The sequence below is a fragment of the Otolemur garnettii genome, unplaced genomic scaffold, assembly GCF_000181295.1.
Source record: "Otolemur garnettii isolate 467f Iridium unplaced genomic scaffold, OtoGar3 scaffold00092, whole genome shotgun sequence".
In the NCBI taxonomy this organism is placed as follows: domain Eukaryota; kingdom Metazoa; phylum Chordata; class Mammalia; order Primates; family Galagidae; genus Otolemur; species Otolemur garnettii.
Genome location: NW_003852487.1, coordinates 5,122,014 through 5,147,052, shown reverse-complemented (window position 1 = coordinate 5,147,052; position 25,039 = coordinate 5,122,014). Strand labels below are relative to the sequence as shown.

The 25,039-nt window shown below is 54.6% G+C and overlaps 2 protein-coding genes across 2 annotated transcripts in view; one reads left to right on the top strand and one right to left on the bottom strand.

Moving 5' to 3' along the window:
* The first annotated feature begins 1,911 nt into the window (after positions 1 to 1,911).
* On the top strand, positions 1,912 to 7,414 carry LOC100943036 (cytochrome P450 2W1). The gene is made up of 9 exons (XM_003795458.1): positions 1,912 to 2,085; positions 3,172 to 3,334; positions 3,634 to 3,783; positions 3,973 to 4,130; positions 5,264 to 5,437; positions 6,066 to 6,204; positions 6,307 to 6,491; positions 6,943 to 7,084; positions 7,227 to 7,414. The coding sequence occupies exons 1-9, from the start codon at positions 1,912 to 1,914 to the stop codon at positions 7,412 to 7,414; spliced, it is 1,473 nt and encodes a 490-aa protein (XP_003795506.1).
* A 6,289-nt stretch (positions 7,415 to 13,703) lies between these two features.
* CUNH7orf50 (chromosome unknown C7orf50 homolog) overlaps positions 13,704 to 25,039 on the bottom strand; it is a 133,181-nt gene continuing 121,845 nt past the window's right edge. The window contains exons 2-4 of the mRNA XM_012808687.2: positions 22,612 to 22,805; positions 17,762 to 17,843; positions 13,704 to 14,488 (exon numbers count right to left, since the gene is read on the bottom strand). Of these exons, the coding sequence (XP_012664141.1) occupies positions 14,300 to 14,488; positions 17,762 to 17,843; positions 22,612 to 22,805 (465 nt within the window). The 3' untranslated portion in view covers positions 13,704 to 14,299. The remainder of the gene's footprint in view (positions 14,489 to 17,761; positions 17,844 to 22,611; positions 22,806 to 25,039) is intronic.

Sequence of the window (25,039 nt, the reverse complement as noted above, 5' to 3'; positions counted from 1 at the left end):
AGCTTGAGGCTCTGTCTCAAAAAAAAAAAAAAAAAAAAAAGATGAGATCATCTTGGAATTAGAGTGGACCCAAATCCAAGGGCAAGTGTCCTTACACAGAAGAGGAGAAGGCTCAGAGCAGCACAGAGAGGAAGACCACGTGGAGCCCTAGGCAGAGCTGGAGCCAGGCATTTACAGGCCAAGGACCACCTGCAGCCCCTAGAGCTGGAGAGGAATTCAGAACAGATTCTCCCTCATGAGGAACAAGCCCTGCCTGTGTCAAGGCCTCAAACTTCTGTGCCCCAGATCTGTGAGAGAGTAAGTTTCTGTGATCTTAAGGCACTAGTCTGTATTGTGCTACAGCAGCTAAGGGGGATTCACAGCTTTGAGTAACAGGGAGCTTGCCTGTTCCTGGGGGTGCACAGGTGCCCAATGGGCCGGCCCAGATGGGCAGTACTGAAACCTGGACCTCATGCCCAACATGGCCTATTCCTGGGCCTAGGCCTCACTCAGCCAAGGGAGGAACCCTCCCTGAGCTCCCTGTGTCCTGTCTTCATTGCCCAAGCCCCCTGCATGCTTCCTAGCTGTGCGCTGTGCCTGCCTGCTGGCCCTTCCTCATGTCGGCCCCCCTTGCACGTGCTATTCCCTCTGCTGGGATGCCCTTCTCCCCTGTGAGTCTGGCAGAGCTCAAGTCATTCTAGCCCCAGCTTTGATTCATATCCTCTACAAGTTGGCCTTCTTGCTTCCCTCCAAGGTGTCCCTACTGAGGTCAGAGGTGTTTTCAGTGGCAAACTCACTGTCACCCTGTTCTTGCCCATGGAGATGTTAAGTCAGGGCCTTTTTAGAATCCCCAAGCCACCAATTTCTGTAGCCCTAGCTCCCGGCAGAGCCTGGAACACAACAGGCACTCAGCAAGTGCTTGGTGATTTAATTAAGTGAACATTAATGAGCAGGCAGGACCTCCCCAGCCTGGACCCAGTAGCGGCCTTGGACGAGGTGCTCAGCGCATACGGTGGATGGGGTAATGAGCTCTCCGTCACAGGAAGTGTGCAATTGCAGTTGGGGCTTCTTTTCGCTGCTGACCCAAGAGAACCAACCTGGGAGAGGAGAGGGCCTCACTGTAGTTTGTGTTGGGCACGAATAGCCCCCCAAGACAGCCCCAAGGGGAGGGGCCCCCTGGAAAGGGGCTTGGCAGCTGTGACAGGGCTCAGGCTGCTCATGTCGGGGCAGGCTGCACAGAGCAGGCCCAGCCACTTCTGGTGCCAACAGCCCACCCGCCCCTCACAGGGGCCACCTCCTCCCCTTAGCCCGGCCATCAGTGTTTAGGAGACAGGAACGAGGCACAGACATGTAGGCATCTGAACCCGGCCCCAGCCCCAGGTGGCAGCCCCTGTAGGCCTTGGGGCTGTCTCAGGCTCTCCTTTCCATGGCCCCAGTAGGCACTAAGTGAAGGGCTGGCTGCACTTGGGAGATGTTTGAAGAAGCCCTGGAACTGCCTTCCCCATGAGGGTCCCACTAGGGTGACTCAGAGCCTGGGGAGGGTGGAGTCTCCTTTTTCAGAGCCAGGCCCGGGCCCCAAAGACCTGGGGCCCTGGTTCTGATCAGGAGACCAAGGCAGAGGGGCTGGGACTAGCAGGTTGGGAACAGAACATTATCCTTCCTGGGCCCTCCTGGAACCCACAGGGGTCCAGAAACCCCCCAGCACAGGTGGCCCTGTGGTCCCCTGTCCCTGCCCCACATTCCTTGTGGGCCTATAGCCTTAAGCTGCTTACTGGGGCTGCCCCTGCAAACTGCTCGCTCCACATTCTCGGGGTGGCAGTGGGTGGGGTGTGGCGGCAGGTGGGGTGTGGCGCCCTCCCCAGAAGGAGGCCCCATGCAGCTGAGGGCAGCAGAGCCCAGGAGGGGAGCTGAGACTTTACCACTGCTGTCCTCATGGCCCACCTGCTTCTGCTGCTCCTGGGGCTCCTGGGGCTCTGGGGACTGCTCCGTGCCTGCACCCAAGATCCCTCTTCAGCCCCTCGGTGGCCCCCTGGGCCTCGCCCACTGCCACTATTGGGGAACCTGCACTTGCTGAGTATGTCCCAGCAGGACCGGTCACTGATGAAGGTAGGTTGGAGCAGCTTGGAGGGCTCTCTGGAAGAGGCAGCATTTGCCTACTGAGAGCCTACTGGAGAGCCAAGTGGAAGGGCCACAGAGAGGGAAGGGCCAGTGCTTTGGAAGGGTCTGGACACAACCTGGACAGGTGCAGATGTGCCCTGGGCAGGAGGAAACCTGCTGGGGGCCCCTCCCTTCAGGGGCCAGAGTTGAGGACAGCCCAGGGATGAAGCAGGGTATAGCCTGCCCTGTTGTGGTAGCCCACCCCTGTTCCCCACCATGGGTGCAGTAGACTACCCAGCTTCTGCCTGGACTCTGGGCCCTTCCCCAGAGAACTGCCAGGTCCCCAGCTGTAGCCACTGTTTCCCAAACCTCTGTTTGCCTGACTTCTGACCACCCCCAGGCCCTGTAGGTGGTAGGGAGGAGGCGGCCATCCTCTGGTTCCCGGGCAAGAATAGACCATGACCCACAAAGCTGCCTGGGCAGAAACAGCCCCTGCTTCCCTGGGACAGGCCTGCTGGGCCCCACCCAACTATAGGCGCCAGACTCAGGGGCACAGGTACTACCCAGGGCTGGGGCCCCTGAGGCCACCGCCCAGTGTGTGGAGGCCCAGGGGGCAGCAAACAAGCCCAGCTCCAAGTCCCAGCTCTGTACCTCAGCATGCATGTGTCTAGAGCTCACTTCCCACTTCCAAGCCCTGACCCCTCCTTCATAAAGTGGGGAGATGGCAACCCCTACCTGGGCCAGGATACTTTGAAGAAGACCCCAACGCTAACCCTTAGCCAGGCTACAGAGGGCACCCCTGATGTGGCATTACTGTTCTGAGTCCTCACTCCGCCAGGGATGGTCAGAGAGCAGGAACCAGCCCTGGGCCCTGCTCTCTGTGCAGACCCTGGCCTTCTGGAACATATCACCCACAAGATAGCTTTGCCACCTCCCCCCACCACCTGGTCTTGGGGAGTTTCTGCTGAAAAGAAACTCCCAGGGTGATACACAGTAGTGGCCTCTCCTGTTGGAACCGCGGGGCTTAGGAGCTACTGGCTGGACATCCCCCACCCCACCGAGACCCTGGGGGTGACGCTTCCTGTCCTCCACCAGCTCTCTGAACAGTATGGGCCCATCTTCACTGTGCACCTGGGGCGCCAGCGGATGGTGGTGCTGACAGGGCTGGCGGCGGTGAGGGAGGCCCTGGTGGGTACCGGGCAGGCGCTGGCCGACCGGCCTCCCATTGCCATCTTCCAGCTCATCCAGCAGGGCAGGGGTGAGTGTGCAAGGGGCTCTGCCTTGGGTGGGAAAACCCACAGCTCCAGCTCATCTCCAGGGCCTCCTGGGCTGGAGCTGGAAGGGACAGATGTCCACTCGGGCCAGGGTGTTCCAGGGATTTGGGGCTGGAGTCTTCCCAACCCTTGATGAGAAGGGCAGGGGCCAACGAAGGCCAACCTGGAGAGTGAGAGTAAGTGGGGCGAGGCTCTGCTGCCGTAGTCACCACTGACTCCCTGCAGGCACCCCGGGGGTCCACCTGGGAGGGACAGGGCTCACGGCATTCTGTCTGGCCCCTAGGGGTCTTCTTCTCATCTGGGGAGCGCTGGAAGGCCGCCCGCCAGTTCACGGTGCGCACCCTGCACAGCCTGCGTGTGGGCCGGGGGCCTGGGGCTGACAACATTCTACAGGAACTGAGGTGCCTGACAGGACAGCTGGACAGCTATCAAGGCAAGTGGGGAATAGGGATGCCCCTTCCTACCCTCCAGGCTTGTCACTCCAGGCCAGCCTCCAACTACCCAGGTCTGTGCCCACCCCCCCCCAGCCCTCACCCACCCAGGCCTGTTCCCATAGCTAGCCCTTCTCTCTGGCCCTGCTGGGCTCCCTGCGGCCCCCACCCACCTACGTCTGTCCCCCCAGGCCGGCCCTTCCCTCTTGCCCTGCTTGGCTGGGCTCCCTCCAACATCACCTTCGCACTCCTGTTCGGCCGGCGGTTTGACTACTGGGACCCAGTGTTTGTGTCTTTGCTGGGTCTCATTGACGAGGTCATGGTCCTCTTGGGGTCCCCTGGCCTGCAGGTGAGAGGTCACTGCCCCAGCCTCAGGGTGGGGTGGAACCAGGAGTTAAGTGCCCCCAAGACAGCCAGGAGACAGTCCTGGGGTGCCCTAGCATGTCCCTTGACCCCACTATGGTCTTGCTGCCTGTACAGAGTCCCTCATTCAGAGCAAAGGGCCTGAGCTGCTGTCTGTCAGACATTAACTGACCATATGCAATGAGGGCAACCTCTACCCTGTGCTCTCTGGGAAGAGAGGGTTCTGGAAAAGGGGATCCCTACCCATGTCTCCCTACCCCATTGGTAATAGGTGCAACTGCTCAAAGGTCAGGAGATCGGAAAGGCATTTCTTCCCCGGGACTATGGGCTCCACATGTCCTAGCCCTCAGCTCTGACAGCTGGGAAACCTGCCAGTTGTCATCGTCCCTCACAACGCCCCGGAATATTCAGAATTCCTGGATCCTGTGGTGTACATTTCATTCTTCAAAACTTAAAGTTTTGCTATTTTTAGCCATTACCACATTTAGCTATGCACTCGCAGGAACATACGTGTCTAGGTGTGGAGGCCATGGGGCTCTGTGCAGCTCCGCTGGGGCAGCCAGGTGCCACACAGAGGTGCCACACAGGATTTGCCACCAGCCACTGCCTGTGTCCCAGGGTGGTAGCTGGCATTCACTGAGCACATGCTGCTGATGCTAGATCCCTGCTGGCTGTTCAGATGGCCAAACTCACGATTCCTATTACATGCCGGGTAAGCTGAGCATGAAGCCTGCACACTGTCGTCTTCCACGACTCACTGCAGGTTCCAAGTCATTTCCACCGAGGAGGCTGCCTCACACCTCCACCACTCATTCTGTAGTGGAAGGGGCTCAGTGACAGGCAGCCACGATAACTAACCAGCCCACACCGACTGTGACTGGCACAGGTCCACCCCAGTGTGTCCCACAAGCATCCCCTCAAACATGGACTGAGGGTGTCCTTGGAACCCCTGGCCCCCCTGCAAGGCAGCACTCTCCCAGCTCATCCACACAGAGTCTGGGAGAGTGTGAGCCTCTGGACTTGTGAACACACCTGCTGGTGAACAGACTCGCCTCTCATGGGGGAGGGGCAGGGGCTATGCCTTCATCCCCACTCCACCCATCTCACACTCTGCCCTAGCTGTTCAACATCTACCCCTGGCTTGGGGCTCTGCTCCAGCTGCACCGGCCTGTCCTGCGCAAGATTGAGGAGATCCGAACCATCCTGAAGACACTCCTGGAGGAACAGCGGCTCCGCAAGCCCAGGGGGCACCCTGTGCAGAGCTACATAGACGCCCTGATCCAAGAGGGCCAGGTGTGGCAAGGCTGGGGTTCAGAGCCCTGTGTGGAGTCTGGAGGGCTCACCATGGGGGAGCAGGTCTGGGAGGGTCTGTGCTCGTCTGCACCAAACTCCCCTGCCTCCTAACTGAGGGGGCTCTCAGCTCCTCAGCTTCCTTGTCTGTGAAATGGGACATTGGTAGTGCCTGACTCACAGGGCAGTGGAAGGGTGGTGAGGTAGAACTCAGGGAGCTCAGGGGCACTCATCTTGCTAAATCTGTCTTCTTATTTTTATTTTTATTTTATTTTTGAGACAGAGCCTCCAGCTGTCCCCCTGGGTAGAGTGCCATGGCTTCACTGCTCACAGCAACCTCCAACTCCTGGGCTCAAGCGAGTCTCCTATCTCAGCCTCCCATGTAGCTGGGACCACAGGCGCCCACCACAACGCCTGGCTATTTTTTGGTTGCAGCCATTATTGTTGTTTGGCAGGCCCGGGCTGGATTCGAACCTGCCACCTTAGGTGTATGTGGCTGGCGCCTTAGCCGCTTGAGCCACAGGCGCCGAGCCAAGTCTGTCTTCTTAAGCCCAGGGTTGGGATGGGTTGTGAGATGTGGTTAACCCCCAGACCCTGCAGCCAAGCTCTGCCCATCTTCCCACCTGTGCAGGGGAAGGACCCTAAGGACCTGTCTGCTGAGGCCAATGTGGTGGCTTGCACCCTGGACATGGTCATGGCTGGGACAGAGACCACCTCTGCCACACTGCAGTGGGCTGCCCTCTTGATGGTCAAGAACCCAGATGTGCAGGGTGAGGCCCCTCACACGCTGGATAGCCCTCCTGCCCTTGCAGGTGGGGCCCCTGGGGCTGAGAAGTGCAGGCACCCACTGATTGGAGCTCACCCCTACCTAGGACGGGTACAGGAGGAGCTAGACCGTGTGCTGAGCTCCAGGAGGCCTCCCAAGCCAGAGGACCAGGACAAGCTGCCCTATACAAGTGCTGTGCTCCACGAGGTGCAGCGCTACATCACGCTCCTGCCCCATGTGCCCCGATGCACGACGGCTGACATCCAGCTGGGTGGCTACCTGCTCCCCAAGGTGGGAGGCTGGCTCATGCCTGCATACCCCCACTCATTCCTGATGGCCCAGGGCTCCTGTAGAGCAGGAGGGGGGTTCAGTCAGGGAGGCGGCTTTCAGCTGCACACCTTCCAACCAGCCCCACTGCAGAGCTGGGTACCTCACTGTGTCTGGGGTTGTGAGGTGGTAGCGTTGGTTCTTCTCTGTGGGTCCTGGGGGGGTCTTTGCTCTGTGTCCCAAGGTGGGGTCTTTTCTGTGTGTCCTGGCAGGCCTTCTCTGTGTTTTCTGGGGGATCTTCTCTGTGTGTCTTGAGGGTCTTATCTATGGGTCCTGGGGGGTCTCTTGCCATGTCTGGAGTCACATGGCCTCTCTGGTTCCAGGTGGGTCACTTGTGGTATGGTCTAACACAGGCATAGCAGCTGTGTCAGGAGCTGCCAGTCCCAGGTGTCTCCTCTGCATCCCTTACCCACAGGGCACGCCTGTGATCCCCTTGCTGACCTCAGTGCTCCTGGACAAGACACAGTGGCAGACCCCAGACCAGTTCAACCCGGGCCATTTCCTGGATGCTGATGGGAAGTTTGTGAAGCATGCGGCCTTCCTGCCTTTCTCTGCGGGTACAGCAGCCCTTGCAAATGCCCTGGGACACGTGGCCTTCTGGACTCCAGCCCCCAGACACTGGGGGCTGCAGGGGGTGTTTCCTCCCCCAGAAGAAGCAGGCCCATGCCCCCCAATTCCATGTTTCCTTTTTCCTTGCAGGCCGCCGTATCTGCGTCGGGGAGCGCTTGGCCAGGACTGAGCTGTTCTTGTTGTTTGCCGGCCTCCTCCAGAGGTACCGCCTGCTGCCCCCACCTGGGGTGAGCCCTGCCACCCTGGACACCACGCCCGCTGCGGCCTTTACCATGCGGCCACGGGCCCAGGCCCTGTGTGCAGTGCCCAGGCCCTAGGGTCACAAGCAAATGCCACAGACCAGACCCCTAGCAGCCAGGTCCCCCCAGCTCCAGAGTGCTCTCCAGGTCCCCGAGGATGAGCAGGCAGACCGCACCTCATCAGCCCTTGCTGGGCTACCACTTCACCCGTGGCCACCACAGGGCTGCATCTTCCAGGCAGGGCCACTCTGGCTGCAGATGGTGTTCACTGTGGTCAGAGCTGATCCCCAATGGGGGCTGGAATCACAGCCCTTATCAGAACACCAGGGGAGCAGGGGCAGCTCCTCCTTCCCTGACAGCCCCCTCCCAGGGACCACACCCCATGTGCTATAGATTCCTCTCCTTCCAGCTCTACCCTGGGGCAGCCAAAGCCTATGCAGAGATGGGTTCTCCAACTCCACTGTCCCTCTCGAACCCCCAGGCCCCAGGGACTCAGCACTTACCTCTAGCTACACCAGGCTTCCTCCCATCAGACCCCATGGGACCCCCAGACCCTGGTCTGCAGCACAGCCTCCCACTACCCCAGCTGTACCTCTCCCATCCCATCTAGTTCCCCACCAGGGCCAGGTCGGCCACACACCTCCACTTGGTTCCTACAGCTGGGGGTATGGGGTGATGTTAGCCAGAACTCGGCCCCACAGGGATACTGACCATGGCTCTGTGCTGGCCAGGCCCTGGGGGGTCCAGCTGGGTCTCCTGTAGGCCCCCCTCTATTCCTGAAGCTTCTGGGGGGCTGAACCAGGCGGGGGGTCTATCTGCAGTGCTAGGACCTCAAGCCAAGTCCCTGGGTGCTGCCTTGGCTTCTGTGGGCATACTGGGCACAGGGAGGCATCAGTCAAGCGTATTCCTCCAGATGACCCACATGCACCTCCAGGGATGACGCTAGAACCTGAGGCTCCCTGGTCTGTCCATCTGCTGGGGCACTGGAGCAGACCTTTCCACCATAGGTTTCACGCTACTGCCTGTAAAGTAGGTGATCACAACACGCTTTATGGGGAGGGTGGAGGGCACTGAGGCACCTCAGGCTGAGAACATCTGCCTGAAGGGCCAGTTGAGCACTGGGATGGCCACAGAAGGGGTAGCAGCTGCTATAGAGGAGAGGCCAGGTATAGTTCCTAACTCCAGTTCCCTCTGTGCTGGCCTCCCTAGGGCTGGGGCCATGGGTAGATCATGGGGGAACAGGGAGGCCCCAAGAAAGCCTCCAGCCCCTGAGCCGTGGGGCCTGGCCAGCACCACCACTCCCTGCCCAGGGGAAGGCCACAGAGACCCTTTGGTGGAAACTGGGCCAGACAGGGACGGCTGTCCCAGGAGGACCAGTTGAGTCTGGGACCCCAGTGGGGTGATGGCAGGGCTTGGGCATAAGGTAAGAGCAGGAGCTTGCTAGGAGGATGCTGGTCTTCATGGTGTTCAGTCACCCTCATGGGACTCTGGGACAGGAAACTGAGACCCAGACATGCCCAAAGCCCAGCAAAGCTTCCATTTTCCCAACCACACCCAAGATGTACACTTCTCGAGCATGGCCCTCTAAGGGACACATGTACCCAACACACAGTCTATCCAAAATCTGACATAACTGGGGTCTGTCTCATGTCTGGAAGCCTCCGTAAAACCAGCCTCTGTCCAGGCTATTGGCCCAGGGGTCTGGCTGGGTTTAGGCAGCTACCCCTGTAGGCTGTGTCACTGTCCAACAGGAATGGAGGCTCTGGGCTGGCCTTGGGCATTGGGTCAATCAAGTGAATAGACATGAATAACCCACAGGCTTCCATGTAGGAAGCACTGGAGCCCTGGAAGTAACTGTCTGGACTGCAGGGCTCTGGGCTTCTGTAGGAGGTGCAGCACCAGAGTAGCAACAACAAAAATGTGTCCTCACTGCCTTGATGCCCGCCAACCATGGTGCTGGCGACCAAGTAGGACAGATAGGGTCCCTGCCCAGCGTAAGCACCCACATGCATAGGGACACTGCACTCAGGGACAGTATGCTAAGTGGTCATGGGATCCCACTGGACAAAGTGATAATAAATGCCTGGGGCAGGAAGAGCAGTACATTTCCTAAGAGTCTTCCAGACCTGCTAAGTCCCTTTCACTGTGAGGATGGGAAAGGGGTGACTTGGGAGAGGAGGCTACAATCCTCTCATGTACTTCCAGGGAGGGACCAGGTGGTGGCTACTGGGCAGTGGTTTCATTGTTCTCTTTCTGGATGTCTGGAGTATCTGACAGCCCAATGTGGAGGGGCAGACAGGATGGTTGTGCAGTAGGAGCACCCTGGCCTCTCTCCCAGTGCCTAGTTGCACCTGGGTGAGCTGACAGATACTCCTCCAAGCGGAAGGGGACATTCCTGGAGGCCAGTGGCAGGAAAAACCTTCCAAGCTGTTGTTTGAAGAAAGACCCCTTGTTGACTCCCTGGGAGTGGGCTTTTGGGGAGGGCTTGGCCTGTTCTTCTGGCCTCTGCTGGGGACCCTGAGGGTGGGGCCGAGGACATCCCAGGGCCTCTCTGGAGAAGAAACTGGTCCTTTCTTGCCCTGCCTTATGGAGCCCTTTGTGAAGTGTTCTTGCAGGACGCTGGAGAGCACTGCATCTGTTGCGCACCTGGCACATGGTTTGAAGGGTGAGCACCTCCTCTGAGCCTTCACCTGGACCTTGTACATGCCAGGCCCAATTCACATGGCCTCCTTCCTTATTTTACCCCTGAACAAATGAGACCATGGGACTCCTTCCATGGGGTGCAGTGGGGCCCCCCAAATAAGCACCACCTGAAGTGTGAAAAAGCATTAACTTGGAAAAACAGTGTGAGCAGGTGCCAAAGCTTTATTTAAGTCATTCCTGTGGCATGAACAGGACACCACCATACCAGTTCACAAGAGAACATAGACTGGGGCGTGGGGGAGCTGGGAGGCTGGATGGGGCCCAAACCCTGGGGATCCATAGACCCAGCCACCTTTTCTGGGGCAGGACTGGGAGCTTGCCGCTTCTCACCTGGGCACGTGGGCTGGCTGAGTCCAGGGGACCTATTGGCAAAGGCTGTCTTGGCCTCATTGCTGAGTGTTTTTTTGTTGGTTTTCTTTTTTTTTTAATTATGATAAAGACGAGTTTACAGAAGGGTCTCACCCATGTTTAAATGCACAGCTCTGCGGCACTGAACACATCCACCGTGCTGTGCAGCCATTATCACCACCTGCACAACCTTCTCATCTTCCTGAACTGAGGCTCTGTCTCCATGAGACAACCTCAGCCCCCACCTCCGTTCTGTTTTCTATAAGTTTGACTCCTCTGGGGACCTTCTTTAAGTGAAATCACACAGTATGTGTCCTTTTGTGGGCTTATTTCTCTTAATATAGTGTCCTCAAGGTCCATCCATCTGCATGTAGTGTGTCAGAATTTCCTTCCTTCCTAAGGCTGAGTGATATCCCCTCCCCCCCACCCCCCTGTGCGAGTGGACCACATCGTGTTTATCCACTCCCCTGTCAGTGGATCATTTTCAAGTTCTGTAACCTGTGTCTTGCTGGCTGCATCCCGGAGAACCTGGTGGTGAGCAGTCTATATGCTCAGCATGGCTGTCAGGAGAAGCCTCTGTGGGCGTAGTGGGTGGGCAGACCAGCTGGAGGCCACAGCCCTGAGGACATGGGCAAACTGGCTCCCTGGAGGTGTCCTGACAGCTGCACAGAGGGGAGCCTACTGCTGGATCCCTGCCTCTGGGTCTCGAGGGAAGGAAACTTCTGGGTCTAGTGGGCAGCTCTCTTGGAGCCAGCTCTGCTTCCAGTTCCAGGGCTGGCCCTTAACCACACACGTGCTTTAGATTTTATCTCCTAAGTCAATGAAGAAACACACTCATGGTCCCTGAACCATAAACAAACTTTGAAGAACAAGCTCACAGGACTGGCTGGCCTTGGGTGGAGACAGTCTTCTTCAAATGGGAAGTCGTTAACCCTGGAGCTACTGCCCACCTGCACCCACAGGGCACACATGTGTAAGATAGGAGTCTCTGCTCAGGGATGAGCCGAAGCCCTGAAGCTCCTTCCAGCATGTAGGGCAAGGTCCCCTGTGGAGTTGGGACCCAGGCCCTTGGTGCTCCCAGGCCCTTGGTGCTCCCAGGCGACTGTGAAGCTCCTACAGCATGGGGGTCTTCCTCCTACCCTGATGGTGAGGGGCAGGGCAATGTGGCAGGAGGGGCTGGCTGGGTCTTAGGTGGGCAGAGGGGGTTGGATAGCTCAGGTGAGTGTCCCGGGACACTCCCTAGGCAGCCCTTACTGGGAATGCCCGAGGCAGACCCTATCACTGGCCACTTTGTCCCTCCCTGGACTCAGGCCTAGGTAAAATCTCAGGGAAGGCCTGGGGCATCTGTGGCCTGCACGGCACATCCCCCCATGTTTGGCCTCTCACTTGGCACCATCACTTGAGATCCTCCATGCTGTTGCAAGCCTCAGGAACTCTTCCCTTTGGACTTGGAGTAGCCTTCACTTTGGTTATCCATTTATCTGTTGATGGACATCTGGGTTGTTTCCAGTCTGGGGCCTTTCAAAGGGGATAATAACAGCCACTATCAGAAGTTTCGAGGCCGAGTCATCCACACACACACTGAGATGAACCACAGACTGACAGCTCTTCCCTGGCACATCAGCACAAGAGGCACAGAGGATCCCACGTGGGCTGTGTATGGATCTCACCAGAGAGTGTCATCTGGAGGGAATGGATTGGTCCTCTGCACTTGGTTCAAGTTAGGCCTTGATAACCTGTTTCTAGGTGACTTCTCCCTATCACCACTGCCAGGGAGCTGCTGTGCAGACTGGTACCTCACAACTACCTGAGGGAGGAATCTCTGTGCTAGAGTGAGGGAGGCTCAGGTCTCTAAGACCTTTCCTCACTACCTGACATTGACTTGGTACCCATCACATTTCCCTATCTGATTTGGCTGCCGGGAAACCCACAGTATGGTTCTTGATCCATTTACTCTGATCCTCTGAAAACTACATTCCCCCACTTTGTATTTTGCAGATCTTCTGTTGCTATCTACTTTGTCTTTAATCTTTTTTTTTTTTTTTGCGACCGGCAGTTCCATGCAAATTTCTTGGTGCCTTTATTTACAATGCCTCAAGGCTTGGGAACAATTAAGCACCCTCTTAACTGCCTGAAGTTGTCCTCCTTGGCTCTGACTCAGGTAGCACCTTCTGCAGGGGCTCCCTGCAGAACTGTGATGCCAAGACCTGGGACTGCAAACAGAGCCTCAGTCATCCCCAGGTCTGTGCTGTGCCAAGTGCCTTTCTGCCTGAGATCCCATCTGGATGCCTCATATACCATCTCCAGTGGCCACGCAGGGCCACAAGTCATGACCACACAGAGCAGGACCTGTGTGAGAGGACACAGCCAGGTGGAGTGCAGATGAGAGTTGGGGAACATGACATGACCTCCTTCTAGGGTCCCTTCTGAGTCTGGGGCTCTATGAATGAAGGGAAAGGGACCCACCTCCCCGGCTCCGGTCCCCTCTTGCCCTCACTATGGGCATCTTAGGGCAGCTATATTGAAGTAATGGCAGACACCTAAGGGTTGCAACCCTGGCTGGGGACTCTGTTGCAGTGAAAATGCAAGAGGGTCATGGCTGTGGAGGCCCCACCAGGATGGAGACAGCCCCAGGAAGCCTGAGGCCTCTACGTAGAACCAGAGTCCAGAGCTAGTGCTTCACTGCACTGCGACCAGCACAGAGCAGCAGCTCATTGAGTGTGCACACTGCCCTGTCCCCACTCCCCAGCACTGGTGCCCCGAGACACTCTTCCCCTAGTTGAGGCTTGGTGGGGACAAAGGCGATAACCCCACAGGCAGCTTCCCCTACCCCCACCCCCCGGTGCCTGGGGCATCCTCATGACATGGCGGCAGGTCCCAGATGCATCTCCCTCTGCTCCCACACAGGGGTCACTCAAACCTCTGCCTAGGCTAGAGACTAATCTAGGTTCACAGGGAGGAAATAAGACTCTGTCTCCTGTGGGCAGGGCATCGACAACTGGGCAGAGCTGTTAGAAACAGCCACGCAGATCTACCACCTGGGCTGGAGCCACGGGCCCCTCTTATTCAATGAAGAGGCAGCCTAGCTTCAGCCTCAGCCCTCCCCTAGGGCCTGTCTCAGATCACACAGCCCATGCCTCTCCAACTGTGACAGCATATCCTGTGTCACTCAGACTGTGGGGTGACCACATTCTCTCAGGAACAGGAAGAACGTGGTAATGGCAGGTAGGCTGGAGACCAAGAGACCAGTCACTAGATGTTCAGGATACAGTCACAGCATGGGTGCACTGAAAAAAGCACTTCACAGTCCACAGAATAAGAGCCACAGCCTGAAAGGGGCTTGTTTTTATTGAAAATATAGCCAGCAGAGTCCATTTGTGCATATGGGCACATGGTCTGATGTGTACAGCCTCCAACAGGGCTCTCCCTGTGACAAGGCAGTGAGGCCAGGCACTGCTGAAGGAGAGGTGGTCGTGCCACAGCCAAAACGTACGATGAAGCAGGCAGGGGCCAGGAACACATGGCTTACATGGGGGCCACCGGGTAGAGTATGAGGACCACAACCAAACTCTGCTCAGCTTCTAAAATATCCATCCTTGGTAGAAAAATAGACATTCCCCTCAAAAATGATTTCCTAGGCCTGAGGACCATCTGAAGGCCAGGACTGGTGTCTCTGGGTCATTTCAGAGTAACATCTTCTGCTCTACAGGTATCAAAACCTGTTATCATCTATAAAACTGTCTTTGGCCAAGCAGGGTGGAGGAAAGGGTCCATCACAGTCTGTGGAGCTGGAAGGCTCAGGCCTGGCCCAGCCCAGACCTGCTGGTGGTACGGATTGCCCCACCAGCATGGACCCCATGAGGAGGTGGTCCAAGACCTGCCCCGAGCAGGGTCCTGTCATACCACCTGCTGCTAGGACAGCAGCTGCAGCACCTGCCGGGCACGCTGGGCCTTCTCCAGCAGGAGGGGGTCTGGGTCCCTGGCGCCCACCTCATCCAGCTCTTGCATCAGGGCTTCAGCCTTCTGCACTGTCAATTCTCGGGCCCTGCCCTGAAGGCCCTCCAGGTAGGCCAGCAGGGTGGGGAAGTGCTCATTGGGTACCTGGGTGAGGAAAAGACCAGAGTCAGTGAGCGATTCAGGCAGCACAGGCCCCAAGGCACCTGGCAGGGAAGCTAGGTTTTGCCTCTATACCCATAAAGGGACCAGCCAGGGGGCTGGATAAGGGCTGAAGGAGTGTGGGTGGTGGTGGCAGCACACTATGTCAGGCCTCACAGGACACCAACAGAGCTGTCTACAAAGGGCTGTGTGCCACACCTGCTTCCACTGCCAAGGACAATAGATTGGGGATGGCAGGACAGGGACCAGCCTGCTGGGATGCCCCTTCCCAGTGCCTTGGCCATGTCCTTCTCCTTCATAGATCTCAGGTGCTCAATCATGTTAACAAGGCTGGCACCTGATGCCTCTGGATCAACACTAAACAGGTATGAGTTTACAGAGGTATATCTGTGAGGACAAAGAATGTGTCGCCAGATAACAGTGGCAACATCTGGGGGGCTGGGACACAGAAGAGAGGAAAGATAGCGACTGAGTAGATCTGAGAGGTGATGCATAGGCCACCAACGTGGTGAGCTCTGAAAACTGAAAACCAAGAAACACTGCCTGCCTTTTGCCCTCACTTGAAGATTCCAGAATTGGCTGTGCCAGTTACTTCTAGAAGTGAGAGTAAAGATGGGGCTGAAGATAGGAGAAGTGGCTAAAAGTCATATAAAAAGCCATTTAAAAAGCAGCCAGCAACTCTCAGGTCTTGACTTCAGAACCTACCACAAAGCTAGGGTGACCAGGACGGCATGACATGGGTGCAAGGGCAGAATGCAGAAGAGTGGAATAGAATAGAGCCCAGAAGTCGGGCCCTATGCCACGTGTGAACAACTGGTTCCCAACGAGGTCTGAGACCACCCGTGGGGAAAGGAGTTTCTTCAGCTGGTGCTGGGACAACTGGACGTGCGCATACAAAAATATGAAGATAGATCCTTGCCTCGCACAATCGACACAAAATGACTCAAGATGGATCAGAGATGTAAATGAAAGCTAAAAGTGTCAAACTCCAAGAAGAAAGTACAGACATGAGTCTTCACGGCCTCGAGTCAGGCAGTGGTTTCTTAGACATGACACTAAAAGCAAAAGCAACAAAAGAAAAAATAAATAAGCTGGACTTCATCAAAATTAAAAACTTTATATAGCATGTGAATTAGATCTCCATTTAAAAAATAATGCAGTTGGTTTTTAGCTCTCTTACCCCAGCATGAGCAAAACAGTGCTACTGACCCCTAGCCACTGAAGTCAGGCTGAGGGGCTTGTCCAGGCAGGGGCATCAGCCCAGCCCAGGAGTCCAGGTGCCAAGAGAGGCAACATGCTGGCACTGAGTTGTCTCCAACACTTTCCCTGCTGGCTCCTGGCAGGTTTACAGCCATACCTGTGCCCTCTCAGCAAAAGTATTTATTCTTTTGCAAAATCTGAAGAATACATGAGAAAAGACTCAAAGATCGGGTCCCGGAAGGACAGTCCAGAGCCATCTGCCCACCGTGAAGCACACGGCTGGCTGCCTATGCCCACCTGGGCTGTCACAGGTGCACTCACTTAGCACAGGTGGTGGGCCTGCCAGAGCAACCTGGATAAAAGAGAAGCCACATAGGAAGAAAAAGAAAATTTCAAAAATGTATCATGACTATCCTTGGAAAAATGAGAATATACCTTACCCTTATACAATAAATAAAAATAGGTTGTCATAAAAAGTACACTTAAAGAAGAAAAAACCTCCATATCCCTGTCACCTTTTGATTGGGGCCAGTGTGGTGGTGTCAATTGGCATCTCGGCGTGGTTTGGTTTGCAGCCCTGATGGCTAATGATGCTGAGCTTCTATTCATGTGCTCACCGGCCATGTGTACATCTTCTTTAATGAAATGTCTATTCAGATCCTTTGCCCATTTTAAAATCAGGCTGCCCTTTTATTATTGAGTTAGAAGAATTCCAATTTGCTCTGTGATTTGTAAGCATCTCCTCCCATGCTGCTGTCTTTCGACTTTCTGGATAGTTTTGTTTGCAGCATAAAGTTTATGTTCTGACAGTGTCCTAGGTAATGACTTTTTTTTGTCACTTGTGCTTTGGGCAACATATTTAAGAAAACATTGTCTAACCCTAAGGTCATGAAATGTACTCCTATATTTTCTCCTAAGAGTTTAGTTTTAGCTTTTCTTTCTTTATTTATTTTTGAGACAGAGTCTTGCTTTGTTGCCCTTGGTAGAGTGCTGTGGTGTCATAGCTCACAGCAACCTCAAACTCCTGGGCTTAAGTGATTCTCTTGCCTCAGCCTCCCAAGTAGCTGGGACTACAGGCATTCACCACAATACCTGGCCATTTTCCTGTTGCTGTTGCAGTTGTCATTGTTGTTTTAGCTGGCCCAGGCTGGGTTTGAACCTGCCAGCCTCGATGTATGTGGCAGATGCCTTACCCACTGAGCTACGGGCACCAAAGTTTTGGTTTCAAAAACAGCAATGTATGAATAAAACCATGTAAAGTTCTGTTAAAATAAAAAGTGGAATTCTAGTAGCCCCAGCCTTTGTCTCAAGACTTCCCAACCGAGTGGTCTCAGCACCCTCGGGTCTACCTCTGGGCTGTCTCTCAGCCTGTGCTTGACACACTGTCCTCGTCACTGCAGCTATGCAACAGGTCTAAAGTCAGAAGTGTACAACCTTTAACTTTTTCTATTTCAAGATTATTCTGGCTATTTTATACACTCTCAAAACAAGAGTGGGCTGCAGTCTGTGCCTGGAATGTCCTGGCTCAGTGTGCCCAGGGATGAGCTACCAGGTGTATTTGCAGACATAGGCACGTGGGAGAGTACCATGAACCACTGCCCCTGGACCCCATCAACATGCATGCCGAGTATCCCCAAAACCTGGCATCTCAGGAGAGCTGGAACACAGAGCCTCAGCAGAACCTTGGGCTGTGCAGCCTTAGAGCAGACATGGCAATTCCAGTTCCGTCCCAGCTGTTGGGTTTTGTTGCTAAACTCTCTCCATGAAATCAAATCTTAAACCCTGTCCCTGAAAAGAAGCACTTCTGCACAAAGGCAGCACATGCAGGGGTAGGTGGCCTCCAGGTACTTGGCTCCACCACAGCCTTTGGTTTCAATAACAGCAATGTATAAACAAAACCATGTAAAGTTCTGTTAAGCTTTATAGAAGCTGTGGTGGAGCCAGAGCCAGCTTCACTTCCTGGCATAACACGCCAGGGGAGACCAGTCACCCATGGCACCCTCAGTACAATCCTTCCCGGCTGCAGCCTCTGCTCTCAGGCCCCCAGTGGGCACAGACCTTGTCGCTATTATACATGTGCAGCAGGAGCCATGTCTGTCTTGTCTTCTGGAATCTCCAGTCCTTGTGCTTCTGGGCCCACCTGGGAAAACAAGACAAACATCTCAGGGTGCTGGGGGCAAGAATCCACAATCTGGCCGTGCTTACCAACCAGGGGCCCCTGCAGATGCTGAACACCAGGCTGTAGGTGTTTTGTGAGGAGCCACTCCCCTGCCTGAGGGCAGCCACAGAGCAGAGTCATAGCAAGTTTCCCAGGTAGGGAACACATCACCTGTGTGTGCTGTGGACTCCCTCAACCATTCTGGGCGTCCACAACTCTGACAGGATCAACTGAGGACCAGAAGGGGCCCTAAGACCATCTTCTTCCAGCCCCATGATCCCATGACTCCATGACTTGACCCTAATGTGAACATTCTCTTTCATGGACTCAGTCCTTCTTCAGGAAGCATCTGTCGCATGCTGTGGTGGAACCCTATTGTGAGGCATGCCCAGGTGTCAGGTTTGGATCATTGTGTGGTCCCTCTACCTGACTGCACCTGGCTGAGAGGCTGTGGGTCTGCCTGGGTGGACTGAGCACCCAAAGCAATGTCTCCTGCATGACCCCAGGCTGGGAATGCTCAGGTCCAATCCCTGTGGTCAATGCAAGTGAATGGGTCCTGGCAACAAATGTCCTGAAGCTATAGGCCAGGTCAGTAGATTCAGGGTGAAGGCCAGGGGTCTGCGTGTGTCACACATAGAGTGGGGCCAGATCCCCTCCTCCTACCAGAAGACCAGGCCCTGCCTTCTCTCTGCATCTTATGGATGGAATCTATGCTGAAAGTGGCCATAGGCAACTACTGGCTGTTGAGAGGAAGGAGAGGGCAGTGGCTCTGGCTCGTCCTTAATCCTGCCTGTCCTAGGCATTTAGGGAGAACTAGAACAGCTAGGCCCAGAGGCACCAATAGGTCACCTCTGTCCTAGGCAGGTGGGGATGTTGACAGGTGGCTGCCTACCGAGCTTCCTAGTCTACTTGCTCCTCTGTGCAGGAGCCCAGCCCATATCCAGGCCCCAGGTGTCACACCTGTACCCCTCAAGAGTCCCTCCCACCTGTGTTTTGTGGTGTCTATTTTGGAGGAGTAAGAGCAGCATGGATGCAGTGGCCGCACAGCCAGCACCATCCCCAGGACCTCCTGGGCAAGAGGAGGTAGGGGCAAGACAGAGTCAGTCCCAGCCTAGTGTCACCCCATGGTACATGCTATGCTGGGACTGTAGTAGGCACCTATGTGCTGAGCTGAGCTCCTCTTATACAGGTGGACAGGACACACAGACACATATGTGTCTAATCAGTGCCATGACCTATGGATTATTCTACTAGGGTTAACATATGCTTCACAAAATTCACCACCCTTACCATGTCTAATTCACAGCTTAAAGGCATGAAGCACATTCACACTGTGGTTGCCTGGTCACACCCCTCCCTCTGTCTTCCCAGATGAAACTCTGCTCCAGTGAACAATAGCACCCGCCCCAACTCTGCTTCTGTGGGCCTGCTCTGGATAGTCCACAAAGGTAGACTCGCACACTGTGGGGCCTTTTGCTGCCTGACTTGTTCTGAGGCAGCAGGCTAGGTGGGTCCAGGCTGTGGGAAGGAAGTTAGAGGGGGGCCCTGGCTGAAGAGCGTTGGACCTGGGGCTCACCCTGGAACAGAGGTGGAGTGGAAAAGGCACAGGCCAGAAGGTCTGCCGAACAGGCTACACAGGGAAGCCACATAGCAGGCAGGGGTAGATTCCAGGATTCACCTCAGTTTGGGGATAGAGGATAAAAAGGCCAGGGAGAAATCATGAGATCAGACCTGCAGTGTGAGTGTCTGTGGTTCAGAAATAGGGCATTGGGGGAGGAGCTGAGCTGGGAGTTAGTGCTCAGGGAAGTGCCCTAATTGGGGCTGTGGATTCTCTCTGCAGACCGCCCTTACATCTGGGCTGTTTTATGAATAAAATTTCTAGCAAATCCCCTTGTGGGTCTTCTGACCAGTCTTCCTCTCCTAGGTCATTCTCTGACCTGAGTCTAGCACCACTAACCTTGGACATCTGGGTGTCTTCCAGTATGTTCTTAATCTTGGGAGCTGTGCTGAGTCCTCTTGGAGGTGGAGGGTGGAGGTCACAGACCAGGACTGTAGCCGAGCTCTATGGGCGTGAATGTCCCTGAGCCTCACCCTGATGGCTCCAAATGGCCTGTTCTGCCTCTACTCCACGGATGCTCCTAAAACAAGTGCCACCTCCACTTTGTGTAGGCTCCTATTAGGATCTGGCCTCAGGCCATCTGCAGGGGCAGCTTCCTGACTCTGAAAGTCCTGCTAGGCAGGATTTGAGCCTATCCCAAACCTGGGCCAAAGCTGCCTTCCTCCCACAGGCCTACCTGTCTGCACCTAGCCTGACCTCTGAGAGCCTCCTCTGAGGGTTCTAGGAGGGGATGGGAAGGCCCAGCCCTTCCTCCTGGTTGTTGGTTCCGGGAAGGGCCCCGTTTCTTTTTGCTTGGTTTGCCAGGACAGCCTCCATAACTGCCCAGATGCTGAGGAACACAGAGAAGGGAGGGCCCAGGCTCTCTGTTGCAGCCCAAGTTCATAATAACAGGGTCCCGATTACGAGGGGTTCCTAACACAATACAGTCCAGGGCCAGCACAGGCTGCTCATCCTTAGCTCCGAGAAGGCAGCAAAGGCAAGAGTTGGAGCCAGAGGGATGGAGAGGGCTCTGGAAAGCCCATGTCCAGCCTTGGGCCAGCTAGCAGGCTGACTTCTCAAGGAAATCATCCCCCAACTTGGAGAACCCTGGAGGGCTTCTGGCTTACCACTCATGTGAGCTGTCCACTGTGGGGTAGTTGCACCCTGAGTCTATCACAGACTCAGAGAGGAGCCAAAGGGGGCTGGGCAGCTGCCTACTAGATTCTCTGAATTGAGGATTTAAATCTGCACCAGGATACAAATCAAAAGCACAAAATACCACTCACAGCCACTAGGACAGCCATAGTAAAAATGTCAGATGCTAACAAGTGACCCGCATGGTATGGAGAACCCTCTGCTGGTGGGAATGTGCAGTGGAGCAGCTGCTATGAAAAAAGCCTGCAGTCCTCTAGCCTTCTAGGAGTCCTCAAAAAAAAAGCCTGCAGTCCTCTAGCCTTCTAGGCGTTACTGTAGCCCGCGGGCCGCGCATGTAACATTTATCTGGCCTGCTGGGTGTTTTTGCCACTGCTGCCTGTCCTGCCAACAGCCGACTTGTCCTGGGGCCCGCAGTCTGGCCCTCCAATGGTCTGAGAGACAGTGAACTAGCCCCCTGTTCAAAAAGTTTGAGGACTCCTGCGATAGTTAGCAAACAACTCAGGAATTCCACTTCTAGGTATGTGCCCAAGAGAAGTAAAAACACATGTCCACACAAAACCTGTATGCATGTTCACAGTAGTACTATTCATCCTTTCAAAAAGTGAAAACCCCAAAGTCCATCAGCTAATGAATGGATAAATAAAATATGCAACATCCATACGTGAAATATTATTCAGCCATAAAAAGGAATGAAGTCCTGGCATGTGGTACAACTTGGATGAACCTTGGAAACATTATGCAAAGTGAAGGAAGACAGAAGCAAAAGATGACATATTGTGTGATTCCACTTAACTAAAATGTCCAGAATAGGCAAATTCATACAGACCGAAAGCAGATGCTTGGGTACCAGGGGCTGTGGCAGGGCAGAGGAACAGGAGTGGCGATAGCTAAAGGGCACAGAGTTTTTTTCTGAGATGACAAAAATGTTTGAAATTTGGTAGTAATGATGGTTGCATAACTCTGTGAATATACTAAAAACCATGGAATTGTATACTTTAAATGGGTGAATTTTATGGTATGTGTATTATTATCTTGTAAAACTGTTATAAAAACAATGTCCAAGTGTACAGGTCCATGGCTGGGATTTTAGTACCAGTAGGGGTGCTTTGGAAAAAGTACCTATTTCTTGGTAAGTCCTATTGGAATACATAACTTTTTGCAAACAAATTTGTAATTTCACTGCAATCTTATTTTCCTATGAATCTTTAAAGATCTTATAGAAAGCTTTCAGCTAATTATTCAGTAACCAGGCTAGCCTCTGCCCAGCTCTGGCTGGGTCCCCTCTCTCATGGACTGTTAGCTCAGTGGACTCCTGACCTGCTCTCCTGGGCATGAGATGGCCATGCAGGACCCAGGGTCTACCTTCTCTCAGTGACTCAAGTCTCCCCTTCTCCCTTCAAACTCACCCTACACAGGCCTTGGCCCAGCATCCCTGAAGCTGTCCCATGCTGTGACCCTCCTCCCAGGATCCCCCCACCTCATAGCCTGTGCACAGATGCAGCTGCCTACCCTACTCTACCTGTGACTCCCTCATGGGGCACTGGTCTCTCCCACTCGATCTCCCAACTCCCTGTGGTCCTGCAGTCTGTCTGTGAGCCCCCACCCAGCAAAGTGAGCTACCAAGAGCACAGGCATGGCTCCTTCCCTGATGGTGTCTGTAAACTGAATGACGAGCAAAAAGCCCCTTCACAGTCAGGTTGGCTGGTCTGGGCGGGCTAGACTCTGAGGTGGGCACCTGGGCCAGCCCATAAGAGACTGTGCATGACCAGAAGTCATTGTCCTTGCACAGATGGCTCTGCTGTGGCTTCTGAAAGGATCTGCAGGAGCGGCAGGAGTGGCAGCACAGGCCTGGGGCAGAGCCATCCCCCCCATTGCTCTAGAACCTCACACAGAGTATACTGCTGACTGTGTACAGCTCCCAATCAGCACACCCCAATTTCTGTGGTATAAGCACTCCCAATTAGTGTTAGGAGGCACAGAGGTGCTGGCAGTTCTCACCCACAGAGGTAGGCCAGGGCCAGCTCTGCCCCCGAGTGCCTAGCTGGAGGGTTCTGGGCTGTGATGCCTGACTCCCGTAGACGCTGTCGCTCTGCTTTCTTCCGCTCCTTTTTCAGTTTCCTCTCTAGGACCCGCTTCTCCTCTGGGGACAGCTCGGTGTCCACATCCTGCACTGCTGTATGGGCCGCTCTTTCCTGGAAGTCAAAGGACACAGTTCTTATTAGGCTTCTGGGGCCAGATGAGGGTTCTCCAAAGGGTGTGCTACTCAGAGCTTCCCCAGCCCACCCTCACTCACAGTGGCTGAAAGCTCTGTCCCCACAGATGGCCCTCGGCACCACTTTGGTCAGGGCAGAGGGAGGGCTGTGAGGTTAACCCAGCCATTGTCCACATGCTTGGCCTTTCTTGGAAAAAGTCAGAACATTGCCATTTATCCTCAACCAGGCCAGGAGCAGCCCCTGGGAAATGTGGGGCAGGGTGAGGCCACCCTACCCACAGGGGCCCTCTCCCACCTCATCAGAGGGCCCTCCATAAAATGCCAACCAACCCCAGATGACCTCGGTGCTCCCATGCAACACAGGCTCCTTCCTGACCCTTCTTTTTTTTTTTTTTGTTGCAATCTGGCCGGGGCTGGGTTCAAACTCACCACCCTGGGTATATGGGGCCGGTGCCCTACTCACTGAGCCACAGGTGCTGCCCCACCTTCCTGACCCTTCTTAAACAAAAGAGCTGTTCCCTCCGGAAAGAGCTGGAACATAACAGTGGCAACTTCAGGGGCTATGCACACAGCTCTCACTGGTCTCATCACGAGGAAGAGACTAATAAGCACACAGACCACACAGGGTGCTTTGGGCTGCCAGCACCCTTGACACAGCAGTGATCAGACTCCAAGCTCTATACCCCCAAGGAGGGTAGGAGTGTGTGTAAATAGTGTATATGGGGTGCATCAGGCCCAGGTTAGGATTTCTGAGCCCTGCTAACTTTCTTGGGCTTCAGTTGCTTTGGCCTGAGCATGTCCAGCTGGCAGCCACAGCCCGGGGAAGCAAATAGACTGCTGCCACCCACAGACTAGGGGACGTTCTCCCTGGAGATATGGCGGTTCAGAGCCTTCCTTTTAACTGACAGGAACTGTCTCTATTTCATGCTGTGCTAGCCCTCTAAGGAGGTTTTAATTAGCAAATAACAGTTTTAACAAATAGTAGAACCTCTGTAAGTTGACCATCCAAGGGACTGTAACAAACTGGTTAACACACAGAGGTGGTCGACATAAGGAACTAGGCCTGCTATACTGATATGTACATGTGGTGCAAGTCTATAGTCTATGGAAATTAAGTCAACTTAAGGAAGTAGTCAGTGTAGGGAGGTGTTCAACTATGGAGGTTCTGCTGTACTTGCCACTATCACAAGTACCTCTCGAAGTTATTTCACTTCAAAGTTCCCCAAGGGCTCATAATTACCCTAACACCCCTCACATTTTTTTCTTTTTTTGGTGATAAGAGTCTCACTCTATTGCCCTGGGTAGAGTGCCATGGAGTTGTAGCTCATGGCAACCTCAAACCACTTGGTGAAAGCGATTCTCCTGCTTTAGTCTCCTAAGCACCTGGGACTACAGGTACTTGCCACCACATTGGCTAGTTTTTTTCTATTTTTAGTAGAGATGGGGTCTTGCTCTTACTTAGGCTGGTCTCAAACTCCTGAGCTTAAGTGATCTACCCGTCTGAGTACTAAGATTACAGGCATGAGCCCCCATGCCTGGCCATTCCTCAAATTTAAAGGAAAGTAAAAGTCAAATGAAAGCGCGAGAGAATTTCACATAGGTACTTACTTTCAGGGGAAGGTAAGGCCTAAGAGAGCAAACATTGGTTCCTATGACCACAGGGGCCTCCAGGAGTGGGAGAAGGCACAGCCCCAGCCACCCTGAAGCCCCAGCCTCCCCCCCAATACAGGCTGGAACCATTCTCCAAGGGAAGTGGGTGGGCAGCTCGGATCAAGATTCTCCCTCAAGGCTCGGCGCCTATAGCTCAACCGGCTAAGGTGCCAGCCATGTACACCTAAGGTGGCGGGTTCGAATCCCCAGCCCGGGCCCGCCAAACAACAATGACCGCTGCAACCAAAAAAAAAAAAAAAAAAAAGCCAGGCGTTGTGGCGGGCGCCTGTGGTCCCAGCTATTTGGGAGGCAGAGGCAGGAGACTCGCTTGAGCCCAGGAGTTGGAGGTTGCTGTGAGCTGTAATGCCACGGTACTCTACCCAGGAGGACAGCTTGAGGCTCTGTCTCAAAAAAAAAAAAAGATTCTCCCTCAACATCACTGCATTCCATAATTCAGATGAAATTGAGCCTACTTACAGCTTGGGGTCTTTAACCATCCGCAGTATAAGCACAAAACTTCAAAAAGTGTAATGCCTGCCTAATACTCTGGCATTTCAGATCTGA